At 39.3% G+C, this 20,257-nt stretch overlaps 1 protein-coding gene across 6 annotated transcripts in view; it reads left to right on the top strand.

Annotated features, from left to right (window-relative positions):
- MICAL3 (microtubule associated monooxygenase, calponin and LIM domain containing 3) overlaps nt 1–20,257 on the top strand; it is a 157,796-nt gene that overhangs the window by 119,235 nt on the left and 18,304 nt on the right. For 4 of the 6 annotated variants that reach the window (XM_083820296.1, XM_083820297.1, XM_083820298.1 and 1 more), the window contains 9 exons: nt 2,422–2,526; nt 3,165–3,296; nt 3,703–3,794; nt 5,308–7,180; nt 8,099–8,193; nt 11,882–11,932; nt 13,806–13,913; nt 14,655–14,748; nt 19,231–19,281. In XM_083820296.1, coding sequence (XP_083676422.1) covers nt 2,422–2,526; nt 3,165–3,296; nt 3,703–3,794; nt 5,308–7,180; nt 8,099–8,193; nt 11,882–11,932; nt 13,806–13,913; nt 14,655–14,748; nt 19,231–19,281 — 2,601 coding nt within the window. The remainder of the gene's footprint in view (nt 1–2,421; nt 2,527–3,164; nt 3,297–3,702; nt 3,795–5,307; nt 7,181–8,098; nt 8,194–11,881; nt 11,933–13,805; nt 13,914–14,654; nt 14,749–19,230; nt 19,282–20,257) is intronic. The other 2 variants (XM_083820301.1, XM_083820300.1) reach the window with 1 other exon arrangement.

Raw genomic sequence — 20,257 nt, 5'->3', positions numbered from 1 at the left:
AGCTCGCCTGTAAAACCTTGCTTCTGTTGCTGCTTTGGCGAGGCAGCAGTGGTTTACACGATGGCTGCACTTGGTGCAGTCTGCTCCTGGCTGCTAGCTGATACGAGCGAAATGCCGATCCCAGTTTCTGGCTGCCGTAGTGCGTAGCTTCTCAGTTACTGTGTGACAGCTTTTGGCCTCTTGCTCCTTATCCTAACTGCGTATACGTATATGCACAGTATATGTATAATGTAACCAACCACCTGCAAGCTCTCCACGTTCCTCAAAATGGGATCCCCTTTGCACTGAGTTGTTACTCATCTATGCACCTGTAATCTTCTGTTGAGGTTTGTATTCCAACCTATTTAAGAGTTGATTTTCTCTTCTCCTTCCAACACTCCCTATGTGCGTCATGTCACCTTACAGTTTCTGGATCTGAAGACACCTGTGTACATAGGACTATCAGATATTCCTAATGTCAGTTACATTTTTGCAGGTTTTGATAGATTGTTCACATTTGTTGTTATCATAAAAATATCCTGTGACGTTATTATTTCCAAAACGACATAGGTTAGTGCATACTTAACCAACCAGCAGATCAGGGCACAGTTTGTTTTGTTCAGTACATTTGTATATGCCCCTGAGGAAAGTTTAGCCTTTGCTGCGTGACTCAGTCTCCTACGCTCTAGCTCTGTAAGGTTTTGCATTTTATAAGCGTCTGACGTAAGGAAATAGGCCAGTGCTTTATCACACGTACGTGGAACTGCCTTTTCACAGTAGTTGACAGAAAACAAATTTACCCTTACGTTTGTCTGTCTTACTACTACAGAGGGGAAAAGCATGGAAAAAGAAATTCTTAGCTCGAAGAAAGAAGACAAACCATCCTCAGAAGGGTGTTTTGAAATAAGCAAAAACCTGTGTTAGATAAAGAAGAGAGGCTATAAGACCTCAGTTTTATGGAGGGTTGTTTCATTTTTAAGCTTGTCATAATTAGTAATGCTAGCATATAAATGGTTCCAGATGCCACATCTTCACTAGTAAATAAAAAGATCGATGCCCACTCTCTGACTCTGAAGAAAGTTGGCACAGCATGATTCACTTCCATGTGGCTAAACTTCTTTGTTGTCCAGAATCGGGGGACCTCAGATGGGCTCATTTTGGAAACAGCCTTCAGCCCTACCATGGGGAACTAACTGCCAGGAATCATGCCAGGAGCCCTCCTAGAAATGACAGTATGACACTGTATGCATGCAGGTCTAGAGGCTTGCAAGGCTTAGTTTACTGGTAAATGGGTGACCAAGAAGGTTGTCATCATTATAAGACCGGATGCTATGTGTATAGTTAGCAAACATTGTGGGTAGTAATATATGCTGACTGCGTATGCATTTGCAATAGGTGGAGATACAACAGTTATATGTCTGCGTGTTGTTGTACAGGTATTGATGCTAACTTGCTGCACAAATCCAAAAACGTAGTTGATTGATTCTACTGTGGGAAAAAAAAATGAAAAAAAGTGCTTTTTAATATTTAAATTATGTTTGAAATTATAACATACTATGAAAATGTGTAATGAAAAAAATCTAGTGAATCATCCTCTATCATTAGAGATGACTCAGTGTTTCTTAGTTGTTTTTTAATTATTTTTATTTAAGTATCACTTACTAATGAAATTTAGTTTTCTTTTTTCCCCTGTAATTAAATCCTGTCATGAGTACTAAGATCAAATGCCCTTTTCAGGTATAAATTCAAGAATATTATCTTTTTTTGGACCCAGCAAATCACATTATGATTTGTAACAGAAAAGGAAAATTGTAAATATCTCTTTATTTCCTTAAAAATATCTTTATTGATTTTTGAGTTAATATACAGCATATCAAGTCTCTTAGACCCTTTTACCAAAGAGTACTGTAGCTGCACAGCTTTAAACAGTTTCCAAATGTAATAATGATCAATCCTAGAACTAGACTGTTTGTCTCTGATTTACACCCTCAAAAGCTTATTTCAATTTCTAGATGAACAGTTGTGATACATTGTGAGATTTCAGTCTTCACCTAATACACATATGCGATAAAGGGATAGTAACTCTTCTTCTCTGGAAAAGAAAAAAAAATTGCTAGAAATACCATAAACTGTTCTGTTTTGATGGCCTCCCAGTGCCTTTCTTGTTGAATTTTACACAAGGCCAGCTCCTCAGAAAAGTCCTGTCTGCTTCCAATGCTAAAAATTCTTAGAGAATCCCAAGGGGCAGGCTATCTTTGATTTCTGGGAGTCTTAAAATATCATTTCACAGTTTATGTGTTTCCGGCTGACACACTTCAGAATTTCTTGTTTTGGCAGTAATCAATAAATATATCCACTATGAATAATCAGTGCAGTTTAGAGTATACCCTTTTCACTGTATAGATTTTTTTTCTTTTCTCTCAATATTTGAATATATTCTAGCTCCGTGTGAGGATAATGATGTGGAGGATGAGCTGGGCACAGAGCCTGCAGACACAGAAGGGCAGGCGGGTGAAGAGGGAGACACAGGTGCAGAGCTGGATGACGGTAGGGTACCACTGTACATCGTTTGAACCTGTTCTGTGAAAAGAAATTGTATTGGTAGAAAATACTTTGTATGGGAGTACTTACGCGTAATCAAATTTTTAGTGATGTAGGAGTTTCTTTCAAATAGTCGAGAGGGAGCCGTAAGTGAAGGACAAAAAGAAACAGAAGAACCTCTGTGCCATGCGTTGTAGAATAAATTTATTGCATCCTTTCACCATCTGCTGTTTAGAGGGCTCAGTCTTGAGTCCATATTCAGTAATTAATCTTGCTGAATAACAGAAGTAAATTTTTGAAAAGGTCATAGTATTGTGCCAAATATCTTCCCCTGCTAGTGTAGAAAGAACTGCGTATGTCAGAAAACATTTGAAAAATGTCCAGAAAACTGAGAAGCTATGACATCAACTACCTATTTAGTACTTTTGATTAATGATCCATCATTTACTGCTTAAATTACTCTAATAGCATGCAGAAAGAAGTGAAGCATTTAGGTGTTCAGGATAAAAGTGATTAGCACCATGTGAACTGAAAGAAAAGATTATGAAAGATTGTGAAAATAATAAACACATATTGATGGATTTGCATCCAAGATCTCTTGTTTTTGTCCCCTCCTCCACCCAACCTGTGTGATTAATGATCAGATGACATCCCATCTGATGCAGAAGCCGAGTTCCGCTTACATCAAGGTGACACAGAACAGCCAGGACTAAAAGTCTCTGAAGACGAAGAAGATGAAGAAGGAGCAGAAGGTACTTCTTGCAGTGCGACAGAAGGTAATAGCTTTCCCACCAGTGTTGGAATGATTGTAATTGCATTCTGGATGGTCTATATAGTTATTTGATTTTTTAAGAGAAGAAAGTCTGTTGGATTTGAACCATCTCACTACTCTCAGTGGCAAGGCATGTGCTTGCATTAACATTTTGAGAAGAATGTTCCAAGTCCATTGATTACAGCTTCCTAAAGTGTGAGAGCCCATCTAACTGCTTGTTCTTGTAGAAATTTTTATGTAACACTTTGTACTGTTTTGGACAATTACAAAGTTTTGACTAGGTTCCAGATGTCCAATCTAGAATTTGTAAAAAGCTGAGGACTTTGTCATTTCTAGCTGTGTGTAACATTAAAAATTTAGAATTTTAGCAGTCTCATTTGTTTTGTTAAACATATTTTTGCTTTCTGTAGATCTGTGCAAGCCACCCATCCCTATCCAGTCAGCTAGTGACAATGTTCTTCCTCTGTCTCCAGCAGATAGTCCCAAAGCAAAACAAGTAGAGGTAAGAAAGAATCCTTCAAGTTTTCTGTTTAATACCTGAAGTTCAATAGAACAGTTGGATAAACTACTGAGAAATGACAGCAGTGCTCTTTTCTGCTTTCCTGTCTCTATAATTGATGCTGACCTTCTTGAAATCTGACTTTATTTAGACTTAAGTCTTCTTTCCTAGTTTCAGAGTGTGGTGGCTCTGTCACAGTCACACAAGTTCCCATCACAAAATCAAAAAAGAATTATAGGATATTTTCATTTCAATGCACAGTTAACAAGAGATATATATAATGCATGAAGGGAGTCATAAGTAAGGTGTTTCCTGTTTATCCTGGTTTTACTATCCTTTCTGTACCAAAATCAGATTCTGTACAGCTGCAATTCAAAATTATAATTGTATTACTTACTTAGTAGTAACCAAGGCAGTGCTTATTTATTCTAGAGTAACAACATATTTTAGCTCAAGAAAGCTAAGTTATTTACTGATGTAGTGTCAGCTCTGGAGTCAGCATGCAAGCTTACTGTGGTGTTTCCAGCTAATAGGATGTAACAATGGAAATACATGACTCTTGAGTTGTTTAATTCAAATATTTCCCCCCCCCAGTGTTTGTTTTTAAGGAATTGTTAAGTGATTAGACTTTCCTAGAGAGTTTTGTCATATACCAGTTTACTCATACAATGGACACATCATAGGATAAGGCCAGTTTCCTGACAGCAATTGTTGACAACATTCTCTTTTTATTAAAATTGAGGGTGATTTTTTTTTTGAGGCCTGTCTAACAATTCTGTTAGACAAAGTTATTCTTTATATCAGGACAGTGCCTAAATGCTGTACTTAAGACCTGGGTGTTTAATGTCATACAAGCACACAGAGAGGTTTGTGCTCTAATGCTCATGTATCAGTTAAACCAAACTTTCTGCATGCAAAAGAATGGTGGTGTGAAAGATGTCATTGGAAAGATAATGCCAGAACTCAATAAGAGGAGTCCTGTGCCAAAGGCATAGATATTAAAACTAAGAATTGTGCTACTGAGTAATGTGGCAGTCTCCATATAAGACAAGACTTCTCAGATTGCAGCTTAATTTGCTCTTAAAAGAGAAAGCACCACTTGCTTTAAGACAACATTCCAGCAAATGCAAGCCAGCAGGAAGTGCTGGGTTGATATGAGCTTGAGAGACTTGAACGAAATCTATCTGAGATGAGGGACCACCACTATATACAGAGCTGGATATTGAAAGGGAGAGCAGGAGAAGATAGAAATGGATTTCTGGAATTTAGCGCAGTTTTCCTTCCAACAATTAAATTTGCTGTGTTGTAATGTACAAAAGACTGTATACAATGGGACAGAAAAACGATCCATTCCTGAGGAGGAATCCTACGTGACATTCTAGGCCTGGGAGTGGGATGTCATAGGTGTTTGGCTTTTTTTCATATTTTGATACTTGGGTGATGTAGCAGCAAACAATGGAACAGCATTCTAACATGCCCAGTGACTATTAATATTTCCTTTATTTGTATTTTGTAGAATGTAACAGATCCCCTGGCTGCAGTATCCTGTGCAATAAAATCTCCAGAGGCACGCTTCTTTCCTGAGCCTTTCCTTCTTGAGGAAGGACCAAAAGATGAAATTCCCAAAGACAGGAAAGCTAAAAGCCCTTTGGTGCCACTCTCTCCAGTGTTATCACAGCCAGCTGCATCACCAGAAGCCATTGCACCTACATCTCCAGCAGAATCTCAGCCAGCAGCACCAACACAGGCTTCATCCCCAACATCTTCTCAAACACCTATCTGTTCCCAGCCTTTGCCTTCTTCTGAAACCTCTATTCCATCCCCAGCAGAACCTCCAGTGTGTTTCCAGCCTGTCCCAGCCTTAACGTCTACTCCTCTAGCCAAACTGGTTCTTAGGAGTCAGGATAGTGAAGTGGAAAAACTGGGGAGCCCTACTACTGCAGAAGAAGCTCTGAAACGTAGTAACCTCGTGGAAGAGTTCTGGATGAAGAGTGCTGAAATCCGGAGAAGCTTAGGACTCACCCCAGTAGACAGAAACAAACGCTCAGAGTCAACCTTTACTGTACCTGCCCTTGAGACAACTCCCCTGAAGGCTTTTAATAGCGAGAGTGTTTCAGGGGATGAAAGGATGCATCTTGTGAAGCCCCAGCCTGCCCCAAGAAGGCAGGGACTGTCCAAGTTAGAAAACGAGCAGATTTCTCTGCTCACTCCAAAATCTCCATCAGAAAAAGAACTGAGGAGTTCCAATGAAGTAAAGAGAGATGTATCCAGCAGTTCAGGACTTGGCCTCCAGGAGAGCTCATCTAACATGAGAACTTTGGCTAGCCAGAGCTTCAACACTTCTGACTCTACCATGCTTACTCCTCCATCAAGTCCACCACCACCACCTCCTCAAAATGAAGAACCTGCCACTTTGTGTAGAAAGAGGCATCAAGCAGTTTGGCAGAACGAGGCCGAATCCAAGTCACCTCCGACACCAGCATCAACGCCTCCTGTTGCCCCACGCCATGAGCCAACCTCTGCTGTCAAAGAGTCAACCCAGGCCAAAAAAGACGACGTGAGGAAGTCTTTTGCAGAGAGTGTGGATGAGATTCCATTTGCTGATGATGTAGAGGACACATATGATGACAGGACAGAAGACACAAGCCTTCATGAGAAGTTCTTTACCCCTCCTACGAGTAGGCCAAGGCCAGAGAAACCACTTGTTTTGCCACTGGTCAAAGAAAATGGTGGTCTGCCCTCATTGGAAGGAGGGGTTAACCAAAAGAAGAGAGCACTGCCTGAAATTTCTGCAGAGGCCAAGGAGCTTGCTGAAGAAAGAATGAGAGCCAGAGAGAAGTCTGTCAAGAGCCAAGCACTACGTGATGCCATGGCTAAACAGTTATGTAAGATGAAAGATATGGAGATGGCTGCAGCTGCTGCTGGGTCCACAAGGTCACGAAAGGCATCTTCTATGCCTTTGAAGACCAAAGAGCTGTTTTATGACTCTCCAAAACATTTGGCCTTGAAAATAGCAGAGGGGTCCATGCTCAAGCAAGACACTGCTAGTGAGAAGTTCTCCACTCCTGCTGCTGACATGGCTGGACCTGAAGGTTCTGTCACCTCTTCAGAGGGCTCCAGTGGGAAGAGTAAGAAAAGAACTTCTCTTTTCTCCCCTCGTAAGAACAAAAAGGAGAAGAAATCCAAAAATGACAGCAGGCTTTCTGACAAATCTAGTGGTGGGACAGAGGAAACAACAAAATCCAGATCTTTATGGAAGTCTGTTTTCTCTGGGTATAAGAAAGACAAGAAGAAAAAGGCTGACGACAAATCCTGCCCAAGTACTCCCTCAAGTAGTGCTACTGTGGATTCTGGCAAGCACAAAGCTTCTCCATTGGTTACAGCTGCAGGTATAATAGATACGTGATACAGCCGGGTATCCTTGAAAGAATTTGGCTGTGTGATATTGTGCTGAATGACACTGATCCTCATTGTCAAATGAGAAAATTGGAATAAGTAAAGCAGCTAGAATTGTATGTTTTTGTGTATTTACAGAATTAGTTGATATGCCAATGAAAAAAAAAAAAAAGGGATCCTTAAGTGGAAGCTTCACTCTAGATATGTGCAAGGCATGTCCATTTTCTGCCTTTGGATGATTTGAAAAATAGGCACCATTTGCTGGAGTCAGCTTACTTGTGACATTCATTTCATCTCTGTTTTAAATCTGATCCTCAAGTTTTCTGTGGGTGATCTGTTTATTTCAGCCTGGTTCTGTGGATACTGAAGACTGCAGAGATGCAGTCACTCCGGTGTTCTCAGTGATCTGACAACGGTCTGCTGATCTAAATGTGTGGATTCTCTGGTCTCGTGTATGTCTCACATGCCATCAAATATAGACAGGGATGTTTAATGGCTACATGTGATACAGTAAATAAGTTAGCCATAAACATAATCAAAATAAAACATTACATTTCTGCAGCCTTGTAAAAATAGCCAAAATAGTGCCTCCTGCTGTCATCCAAATGGTGTATCTTTCATAAGAGCATTCATACAGCAGAAAGGGAGAATTATGGCCATGACTTTTTAACGCTGTTTGCAGAAAGTGATGCATATGTAGAATGAAGCTTCTAACTAGTATTGATCATTTTGTGAAGCAGTGCTTTTCTGATGACCGTGTAATCCCAGGCAAAGCAGCTGAGACTGCTTACGACTGTATTTTTGAAGTTGAGTCAAACAGCTTACCGAATTCTGAAATGTTTATGGGGAGAAATACATTGTTGTAGTGTCACTGTTTTTCTGACTTCCCCTTTTTATTCCTGGCTTCTCAGATTTGCAGCTCCGTCGGCACCTGAGTTTTTCGGAGGACTCTGACCTCTCCAGTGACGATATTCTGGAACGCTCCTCCCAGAAATCCAAGCGAGAGGTAGGCAGGGGGGAGAATGCATTTTAGAGGGATCCTGTAATCATGTAGATCAGAGGCTCAGAACCATGGCGGAAAGATGTGTGATTTATTTTGTCATCCTTACTTTTTCTTTTGTGGAGCAGGCTTTCCTGGAAGCTGACTGGCTGTTCTATCCCAAATAAGTTGGTTTCACTTGTTTTCACAATTACAAGCTACTCCCTACTGTTATTGTATGAAGGATCTGCTGTCTCACTGTGACATTACTTTACAACTGAATATCACAGTCTGAATAGTGAATTTTGTTCCTGTTATGAGCATGCCAATAACCTATAGAAAACAAAAATTTAGTGTCAGAAGAGTACTTTCACTAGCTGCAATGTTATTGCAAAAAAAGTAACAATGAGATAGTCCTCGCTTGTTGTAAGGATCCAATTTTAGAACATTGTTTTACCAGCCTCTTTGATAGATTGATGTGGTAGAATTCCAAGCAAACTGCAGGCAGGAATATACTTGTTCATGCCTCAAGAGCACAGTCAAGACAGGTTGTCAACCAAAAGGTAAGCTGTAGGTTGCGGTTTGCAACTCATGCAGATTGCCATATTTTTCCTGGGAGAAGAGAATGTGTACGGTGTAAATTAGTACCTTCTTGTCTTAGAGGACAAATCACTCGTCTCTCCCGCTTTGACCCTGTTTTGTTTGAGGATTTCTTGGTAGTTCCTGAGTGTTTCCATATGTCTGTTTTGAAGATAACAAATGTGAAGATGAAATATGTAGTGATTCCTTATGAAATCCCAGTATATAGTAATTGCTCTTAGCCTGGTGTCTTCATTCCAGTGTGGTCTGTTGTAAACTCTGCTTCTTCTGAGGAAGTTTTTTCTTATTTCTGAGTGACCTTCCCTAGCTAGTGCAATGATGGTGTAAGATGTATCAACAGCTTTCTAGCCAAAATAGTTTCACTTTAAGTGGTGCTTTAAGGAAGTTATTGAAGAGAACAGAGGAGACACCAGTACAACCTCAAAAAAGGCCAGAGAGAAAAATACATTTTTGCAACGTGAAAAAAATATGCTGAGAGCTAAGTGCCAAAATCAGATGCTTTTAAGTTATTTATTTCATTTTTAGAATGGCACTATTCCACTACTGGTAGAAAATGTAAGGATCTGCTCTACTTCTTCCATTCTTACTAGCTTCTAAGCTCTGCTAGGCAGACCTTGCAAGGTTTAGAGGAATAAGTTCAGATTTCAGTGGCCCCACAGAATGCTAAGGCCTAAGAATGAAAAACTGGTTCTTCCTATCATTTCCTGGTGGTGCCTGGTCCACCTGTTAAAAATCACAGGAAGAAGAGATTATCTCAGAGGGTAGTGTCACGAACACAGTGGTCTGTACCTCCTGTCTCAAAACCTTTCATGCAGTGTTACAGAAATCAGTCTCAAATAGCAGGATCTAGTTGATACTTGTCTCATATGGCAAAGGTATTGAAAGTACTGCAAATGGAAATGTCATAGGAAAGGCTTTCTATGTACATATAGTGGAATGAATTAGTTAAACTAACAAATTTAAGACTGGTAGAAGAAATTGATGAAATAAGTAGGAATTCTCTGTATTTACTTACCTCCCTTTCAGTCTCTCTCTCTCTCTCTCTCTCTCTCTAGTTGATCTGAGAGGAAGATTATTTTGTTTTATTTGATTCCCTTTTTTCTCTCCCCCTTTCATTCCTCCTTGCATGCCCTCAAGGCGTTTCATGAGAAATTCTGCATTTTCCAAGAGATGCAGAAGAATGAGGTACCCGTGGCTAGCAAAGAACAGAAGTGCAATACAGGGGGTTCAGATAAGAGTTACAGAGGTACGGTTCTGCCTTCTATGCTCCTTCAGGAGGAAGCGGGGCTTCAGTAAGGCACACACCTGTTTTCAGACTTGGGTATGCCTTGATGATGCCTTGGGTATTGCCCTTTTTTTTCTGTGCTGAGCTACTTTCATTTAAAATGGCTATTGCAGAAAAAGATACCGTCACTAGGCTTTGTGGGGATAGCTGTCAGATAGCGAGAATCCTAATACTCAAAATATCTTACCAGTTTTGCAGCAGCATCTCATTTTCTCCTCTTTGCTGTTGCTGAACTTACAAAGAATTTCTGTGCTCAGCATCTGCCTGTTTTCTAAAGGAATATTTTTTAAGTATAAATGTATTTAGAGAGAATAAATATGAGAACTCCACTTACCTAATTTTACTGCATCCTGTCGAAGGATGTAAAACACACGTGCAAACACTGGAATGCGCTGCTGTCAGAAGAAATGTAACTGAACTTTGGGACTGACAAAACTGTGTCTGTACAGATTTGGGGTGGGAATGTTATGTTTTCTAAGTTACAAACTACCTGCTACTTATTGTGGGTAAAAGTCTACTTCTTCTGTGGAGCATAACTTTTATGTGAACCCCTTCACTAAACTGAAATCTTGCTTGTGCTGCTTTTTCAGTAATTATAGTGAGCTTGCTTCCCAGACAGCTTGCTCTGTGTAGCCTGTTCTTTGTGATCAGCAGTGAATTACTTCAGAGCTGTTTAGGGTAGTGTCTTTCAAGAGAAGTATCCTGTAATGAATTCCTAATGTGAATGCCCTGTGGGTTCCTTGTGTGTAGGTGTGTGTCATTGTGCGTGTTTGTCATTGTTCCTGTGCAGTTGTGATACTGTGATCAGTTGTGATACTGTTTCACTGCCGCAGGTAGTTTGTTTTTTTACTGGTGTTTGCATACGTGCTTAAGTTGTTCTGTGGCTTTTCATTTGTGACTGTTTGTAGTTAATTGAATGTGAAAATGCAAAATGCTGGCTGTTTGCCCAGAATGGCACAATGCCCTCTGTACTTCATGGCTCAAGGGAAATTCACCTCTCTCACAGACCCTAGCTAGTTTACTTGCCTTATATTTGGGTACAATGTAACTTAGAATGTTCTTGGGTAGAGAAGGTAGTAGTCTTCTCCTCTCCTCCTCTCCTCATGAACATCTCATGTTTTCTCTCTATTTTTTCCCCTTCTTTTTTCTTTTCTTCTCCTAATTTTAGCTCCTCAGGCTCTCTGGAGGTTCTCTTTTTAGACAGGGAGATTCCCCTAATGTAGGACATGTAACCCACTCTGAGCCCATTTGGTGTTTCTCCAGTCAGAGAGCAATGAGGAAAATTATTTCTATGAAGTAGAGATTATTTAAAACCATGAAATAAACACCGCTTCCAGAAGACGTTGTAAAAAGTCTGAATGGAAAGTTGCATGACAGAGTAACATGTGATTGAATGAGCAGGTTCAGACCAAACATCCCCCAGCAAACAAGCCATTATTCCAGATCGTAAGCCAAAACTTTGTATGTGTACGTACGCTTACTTCCTCAGCAGACATTAAATCCATAGGTGGATAAATGCCAAAGAATTCCTCTAGAATAAAGTATTTTCAGGTTGACTGCATCTTGAAAGAGGTTACCAAAGCTACTTGCCTGGAGTGCTACCTTGGAGGAGTGCTAGGAACTTGATTTTGTGGACAGAAGTTCCATTTTGCTTAACCAATCTGGGCCACGTTCAGCATTTGCACAATTCTACATTGCATTTAAAAACAGTTTTGTCTTTTTTTTTTTTTAACTGTGCATCTGTTTTCGATGTTGAACTGATTTTGCTTCATTTTGTATGTTTTTTATTTTTATTTTTATTTTTTTTCCTTTACCATTCCCCCTTTAAAGTCGATTTATGTACCACACGCCTTGGCATTCAAGAGATCATATTCGTCAAAGGTAGTGTCTCCATTCCCACTAGTTGGCCATTGTTGCATGTATGTCCCTATATTAACCCATCGAATCCATAGCTACCCGTCACATGTACACTAACATCACAAACATTGACTGTGCATGCGTGAGATGTTAGCAGACATGGGCAGAAAAATCTTTGTAGAGGTTATCTACCAAAAATGCATTGAGCTCCAAATTGTCTGACTTGTTAGAATGCATGCAATTACCAGTGCACAGCAGTGCAGCACTGTACAGAGTGATGTGGGTGATCTTTAAGCTTCAGAACAAATTGTGTATCTAGGCTATTAAAGATGAATGTGTTTTGTTTTTAATATTTAGAACATGAGTTTAAGTGAATTTTCATGCTTTCCTTCAAAATTGTCCTTCAGAATTCTTGGGTTTACTGAAATCTCAGTAAAATTTTGTATCAAGCTAAAATCAAGATAGAAATTACATTTCTATTTCAGGAATGCTGCTGCTTTCTGAAATTGTTATTGTCCTGTCTTCACAGTCACACCAGTGTTAAGGGGGGTAGGAAATTCACACCCTGTGTGACTTTTCCTTCTGGTTTGGATATCATTGTAGATCTTGCATTAAAAAAGAGAAAGCAAAGATTAAACTTCTTGGAGCTCTAACAATAGTGCTTGCTGATCACCTCTCTTAGGAATTTTTAGTAGAGATGTGGTCCTATGTTAAAAACCTCTACTCACTGAGAACAGTAAAACAGAGATAGAGTGATCAGTGTGGTTGTGCAATAACTAGATAAAGCAAATTTATGGGGTGGTCTGTCTTAACGTTTTGTCCTTAAACTTGCCTATCAATGGAGATCTCACCAGAAGTGGAAGACATCTGTGTCCAGCTGTCCCATAAAGACCACATACATGTATGTGGGAAGAGAAGAAAGTTCTTCTCTTCACTATGGTTTGTTTAATGCAATTGTGAAGTTCCTTCAGTGCTCTTGAAATATATGAAAGGAAGCCCACCTTAGATTACAACACAACAAACTAATTACCTGAAAAGGTACTAAACTCCATTTCAGTAACGTTAAAAAATTAGATTTATGTATTTTTAAACTAGTTTTCTTGGGAGAAAAGAAGAGGAAGAAATACCTTTCTATCTCTATAAACACAGGATTTCTCGTATTGAATGGCTTCTGGTGTTGTAATATTCTAGCTTTAGTTAAGAGATTGTTTGCTCTGTTTTATACCGGACAGTTTTGTGGCATGGTTCTTGAGATGGGATTTCTCCTCTCACACCAGAACATCATTCTGCTTTCAAATATATTTTTGCCTTCTTGATTCAGAGGAAAATTGCACAAATTTACACAGGCAGTCATTACCACTTATATTAGCATAACTCTCAAATACAGATGTTCTTGCTCCAGAATAAAATATTTTATGTCAGAAGAGTGGAATACCTATGTAGCTACAATAGTCTATATTAATTTCTTAGCTTATACTGCTGTAACTGTTCATGTAGATGTGCCTTATACCCTCTTCTAAAATGAAATAAAGGTGACTTACTTATATGGTAGTCTTATTGATTTAACTAAGTTCATTAGGCTAAATCTATTGAGAAATAGGTTAAAAATGTATTTGATCTTTGTGGAGAAGTTCCATATAGCAATGGTAGACAGAAATGGGACATCATAGAAAATCACAGCTTAGCAGTCGGCTTATATGCTTCTTCACTCCTGATTTGACCCTGAAATTTTTGCTCACTGCACTGTGAACACCTTTGCTTACAGAAGCTTGATTTTTGTCACAGTCATGGCAAAGACAGAACACCTCCCTTCTGAGATTTTGGAAGAGAAAATGGTTTTCCCTCCCCCCATACCTCTGGGCATGGAAATAAAATCTCCTGTTTTTTCTTCCTTTAGAGAGCCTACACAGAAGAAGAGCTGAATGCTAAGCTGACTCGGCGAGTACAGAAAGCTGCTCGTAGACAAGCCAAGCAAGAAGAGCTAAAGAGGTTGCATAGAGCTCAGGTAGTGTCTCACAGTCTTCTTGTCATGGCAGGAAATTAACTCCATATGAAAGCACCATGATCCTGACATTCCTCTGAGTGTATCAGAAGAGGAACCAGAACCAGAACTTTCCTCTGTTTCTACAATTGCCTCTACTCCTACTCTGTCTATCAAATTTGGTACCATGTCACAGACATGGGAAGAATTACTGAAACTTGTCATAATAGTTTTGCAGCGAAAAAAAAAAAGACAAATAATGACCATAGCACCTTCCTACCAGGAGATGAGTGTGGTACCGTTCACTGAAACAAATAGTGGTAGTAAGATCATACCTGATGAGTCTGTGCCAATGATTGCTTTGCTAAATTATGCTAGTGGGTGCAGCGTTACCGAATTAACCTTCAATCACTAGAGAATCTGCTGGCACCATCTGTAGGAGATGGAATTTGTTTAAAACTCAAGGTAGGGGATCAGCTGACTGGATGGCAACACCTTTCACTTTATTGTTTAGGAACGGGATTACAGTTGTAACAAATAAGTGAGTATCCAGGTATCTGTAAAAACAAAATGCTAGGATGCAGGGCGTGAGGGTGTCCTCACCGGAGGGGACTGTGATGCTAGCTTTCAAAGCACTGTATTCTTGAATGCAAATACTTGTTTTTCAAAATGCTGATTTGGCTGAAGTCACTTAGTGCTAGATAAGTACTGCTGACAGATCAGAATCACTGTTGGTGAGGTTCTACTCCCTTCTTTTCTGAACAGATCATCCAGCGGCAGCTTGAACAAGTAGAAGAGAAGCAGAGACAACTGGAGGAGAGAGGGGTTGCTGTGGAGAAGGCCCTTCGGGGAGAAGCAGGTATCCAGCAGAGCTTGGTTTGCTTTTTAATATGTTCTTATCGAATGCTTGTGCAGTAGTCCATAGCTGCTTGGATTTTAGAGGTAATTGGACCATTATACCCTAGAATTAAGAGTCCAATGTGAATCTGTTCTCCCTTTTCTTCTATCTTTCTGAGGGCTTGTTGTTCTCACATTTCTTCTAATCTTGAGGCTTACCTAACAGCAGAGACTTAGTTCACTTGTCTTTGGCTGAGGCTCAGGAGGTAATCCTCCAATTATTAGTAGTGGATATCTATTTCTGCGTATTACTGGATATTACAGCTAGAAAACTGCAGAGGTTTCCTAGCTGCAATTCACATAAAGCTGTCACAGTAGGAGAACGCTGTTTGTACATTCAGAAAGTAATTACAAAATTGTGTGTGCTTTCTCTACTGTGTTGGATTATCAAGGCAGTGTCCTTACAAGGGACCATCACAGAACATCTTCCTCACTGCACAGCCCAGCACACTGGCTACTTTTGACAAAGTTGTGCAGAGCAGAAATGCAAATGTGTACTGAAAGGTATCCATGTCAAGCTGTTAAAGGAATGCTATGTGTACTTGAAATTACACTGAATGAGTTTCACCTGATCTGGCAAAACATAAGTGGAGGAGTACTTGGTTGAGGTAATGCTGATCGTAGTATAATAATCTGGAAAAAAAAATCCTTACTTTCACGGAGTCAAATATCCAACAGGCAAATGCAGTATGCATATATCTGACAAGACCAGGATTATGTACCTGATTACAAGGATCAGAAATCACAAATGGTAAAAGTGGAACAGGTACTGGAAAAATGATTTGTCTTGTTGCTTGGATTGAAGAGTGACCACTATGCTTGTGAAGATGGTACTAGGTTAAGCAGTGAAGGTTCACCAGAGAAAATGTCGAGACGTCCCACTGATTACTACTTCGCCAAGTTTGTTTGTGCTTGGTGCTCCATAAAGGCATGCCAAAGCAGCAGGTCTGAATGGTTACCAAAGCAATTAAGTTCTACACATGTGCAAAACAATCTTGATGACTTCAGTGGTTTTGTGGTCTGACTGGCTTTTTAATGTGTGGGTTCAAAAAGTAACCTTGTGCAACAACTCCTTCTCTGTGGTGGTGCCTTCTTCCTTATGCTGTGTATTTCTGTGTAGCTTGCCCCACTCTGATGGCTGGCCTGCCAGTTACTGCACTTACTAACCCCACCGCTTAATTCTAATCCTTCGTTTCACTTTTCTTCTTTCCATCTGGAACTCCATCTTGATTAGTCAGCTGCTAAATGACATTCATGTAAGTAAGACATGTCAGCACAAGTGGGAAATCTTAGCAGCTGAGAGAACATTCTTCACAATAATCTAAAAAAAGTCCAGAAAGGGCAAAATACGACCAAGAGTAAGAGCTGCTATTTTGTATGGAAGGCTGCAGACTTAAACCCTTGTATAACACCTCACTTCCAGCTCTCCCAAAATGAAGCAGTCTTAGATGAGCTTGTATATTTGTGAATTTCCTAGCAGAATTATTAAATTGTCGGTCACATTGCAAAATGAATCTCTTTTCTTCAGGAAGGCCATAGGATATGTTTTGCTTCTAGTTACAGAAGCTTAACTTCATCATAAAGAATTCACAAGCTCCAACTCTTGCAGTTATTTCCAGGGATTAACAAGAAATTTTCCCACATTCTGTTGAGAGAAAAAAAAAAAAAATGCATGTTACAACCTATGTTGACTGAAACATAAGATTAAAAATGAACACCATTCTTTACCTCTCTAGCTAATCTTGCACAGACATTTTAAATATGTTTGCAATAAAATAACCAAATTTCTTCTTATTTTCTAGTCTGTGACATCACTTTCCATAAGTACAATTAATTTCTGCCTCCAATATCCAATTAATTGTTCAGGAGGGCATCATAATTTTCTTCTCATCTGCGTTGTCTTAAGATACTCACCTAACAGTGACCACTGCATTCAGCAGGACCCTTGTGTGAAGGTGTGGAGTAATGCTCTTGTCCCTGATCAATTCTTCCCTAATTAAACTGTATAAACAAAATCTAAAATAGGGGAAGGGCAGTGTTGTTGTCATCTGAATATATATATATATGTATATATGTATATGTATATATGTGTGTGTATATATATATATATTCCTTTTAATAAGCTTGTGCAAGGGGAAGAAAGAGGGGAGGGTGGGAATTGTGTGTCCCATGCACATTCTCTGTCCACGTAAATGGAGAAGGATTGCAATGCAGGATCAAAGTAATGGCTGTCCCATAGAGACCAACCAGTATTAACTGTTCTTGGAGATGATATTGGGCTCTGTAATGAATAGGTTATTTGGCTTCCCTCCCTGTAGGGAAAGAACCAGTCTCATGCATTTAAATACGAAGTTTCTTGCAGTATTAGTAGTAGTTTCCTACTACTAGATATTTGAAATTCCTAACAGAAGAAACATAATTTTATATTTTGTAATGATTCTCTTCTTTTTCTATTGTAGAAACAGATAGACAAGGCCATCTGAACAACTTTTCAATGTCATTTATCATCTTTTATCAAGTTGACTGTTAGTTATCTTTTCTCTCAGTAAAGCATTTCAGTTCTTTATTTAGAAGTCTTCCATCAACTTCAGCTTTTCATATCTCTGACCTCTGGACCTTTTCCCAGTTTTACAAAAATATGTCTTTCAGTTGGACTGGTAAGAACAAAAAAAGTACTGTGGGTAAGAATTTATTTACTTTTGTTTTGTTTTGTTTCGTTTTTTGCTTCTATTTTCCATCCATTTTGTTTCAACCTCAGTATGTTTTGGTCAAGTGACTTATACTGAGCAGATAGTCAAATTCTTCACAGCAGTGTCTTGTGAGACTACAGTTAATTTGGATCCTAGCAATAGGTACAAATAGCTCAGTACTCTTTCCAGGAATGCCAGTCCTTATCTTGATAGCTTTCAAGCTGGAATATGATGATACTAGCTGTTCAACTAATCACACTCAGAAACATTTTGGAGTTCATTGCTGACTTTAATTTTGACAAGATAATCGCACCTTCCTCTATAACTTCTTTCTTTTTTAAATTGGCTAAGCCTCAGAGAAAGTGCAGTTGGCCTTCTGTTCTTCAAAGAGCTGAATACTCAATCTAACATTTAGTTTCTGATTCAGAAAATAGTCTCACACCCTATGATTACTTAATTGCCTTAATAAGTTTTCTGTTAATGTCTTTGAAGGTCTCACCCTTTGGCAGTTGCATTTATAGTAAGAATGATCTGGAATATAAACTATTTAAGGTGGCAAGTTTATCATATACAAGGTGTTCTAAGCTTTTGTCATCCCTTTTTTCTTTTTTCTTTTTTTAACCTTTCTTTTGCATCATGGCTTTTCACTGCCAAGGTAAAGAAAGATAATCTCAGTGAAGAATTTTCCTATTTTTCTGCAGTGTCCCAAGAGTGGGATTACTATTAATGTAACAGTGCTTTGTATTATAGTGCATTCGCCTGTCTGGACATGGTTATGACTTCTGTTTTCCTGTGTGGATTTTTCACTTTTTCAATTATTACCTTGAAAAAATATGTCAACTGAAATTTCATGAGCCTTTTTCTTCTTCTCCATTATTCTCCTTTATGAACTTTGATAGTCATTTTTAAGAGCTAGGAAAATGTCTTTTAGTGTCAGATCAGTACTGAAAAATTTAAGAGCAACCTCTTTTCATCAAGTGAATCATATGCAGTGAGAAACAGTGCTCTCTGTACTCCCATGTGTCTCTTCCCTAAAGAATAATTATATAGTGCTAGACTCGTGGTGTACCTGTCTCTAGCAGCTGTGGACATGCATGTCTGTTTCACACACACAAATGGAGGTTCTTCTCTGACACAGATACTGTGTCATTAGCAGAAACCCATCTTCCCACACTTAGGTATTTGTCATTTGTGTCAGCACTCAGTGCCTTTTACTTGTTTGCTATACACACGCATCCTCCACTCACTCACTGCCAAGAAATCAATGCTTATACCTGTCCTGCATCTTACCTAAGAAATTAGTCTTTCCTTCTGATGTTGCTCAGCATGAAAGCAACAAGAATAGCTCTGCTTTTCTCGACAAGAACAGGAAAGACTTCAGTGTCAAGTACTGGTGCAGACTGAAATAAGAGAAGTGTCTGTGTGTAGACCTTTTGATTTTTCTCCATGGAAGTCCTTGCCTGCCTGCTGGGAATTTTCTCCTCATCTTCCCAATATGTTTGTGACACGTATATATATGTGTATGTGTATGTTTGTGATACATATATATATGTGTGTATGTGTACATATATGGATAAATGAGACACATAATTTTATATATATTCTATGTATGTGCAAACGTATATAGCTGCATGTTTCTTGTTGTTTGTCTTTTTTGTTTCTGTCTGTATGTCTTTCTCATATGTTGCTTTGATTGTGTGGGGCTAGGGTGGGTATCTGATTCAATAACTGTCTTCACCAATTCCTTGTTATAGACTATTGGGGAGAGTCTTATTACAGTGACCTCATCGACTTGCATCTGGGTGGTATGTATAGCTGAACCTCTCGCTGACACTAACCCTGCTGACACTCCTTCCCACCCCTCCCTTTACCTACTTCTCCCATCCTTGGCTCACAAACAGGAAGAAACAGTCCTTGCACATGACTGGCAGAATCCCTTTTGCAGCTCAGGAAGAGGAGATCCTGGCATATTCCACAAACCATGTGTAAGGCTCCCTCTTCCATTTCCCACAGTGCTAATTATTTCAAAATGTATTCACTGTTTTCACTCCAGCCACCTTCCATGCTGGAAGTAGAAAGCCATTCTGGATTTTGCTTCTCCTTTGCCAAGTCCAATTCTACCATCCAAATACTCCTCAGAAAAATATGCTAATACAATGGGAACTGCAGAACTGACCATCTCCCAAGAGCTAACAGCACCCTAAAGGATTAGTTATGCCATTGCCTCCCTCTTCCCCTTTTGATTCTTCCTGAGGAAACAGAGTATTTTGATGATCTAACAAAATGCTTCCTCAACGGACTTCGGAAATAGTTGTAGATGACTTCGTTCCTGTTTTGTCTTGTCGCGGGGTTAGGAGAGAATCTACTGGTAGAATTCCAGTCAGTTTTGGTGCAATCTACTACCAGTTTCCAGTCAGCTCAATTTGCAGCATTACACATCTAATAAGCTTCTTGCTATGTTGTTGTGTTTTGTGTTTTTGTTGTGTTTTTTTTTTTTATATCTCATTTAAGTGCCAAACGTGAGTGTTTAGCCCATTTTTTCCCCTCACTTGATGACTATAATGATGTCATCACTCTGCGCTGTCATTCTGCATTTCTTTAATTAAAGCTACTTCCTGAATCCCTTAGTAAGTGGATAACTTTTGGTTTGTAAATGGCATTTGTTTAGCATTTGTCCATCTGGAAAATTGAAATTCCCTTTGCTCATTTAGTCACCCCAAATCTATTCTTCTAAAATGAGCAAATCTGTCAGTGTATCCAAGAGAAGGCAAACTCTGCTAG

This window comes from Anser anser, assembly GCF_964211835.1.
Source record: "Anser anser genome assembly, chromosome: 1".
NCBI lineage: Eukaryota > Metazoa > Chordata > Aves > Anseriformes > Anatidae > Anser > Anser anser.
Note: the sequence above shows the minus strand (reverse complement) of the source record. Positions and strands in the feature narration are given on the sequence as shown.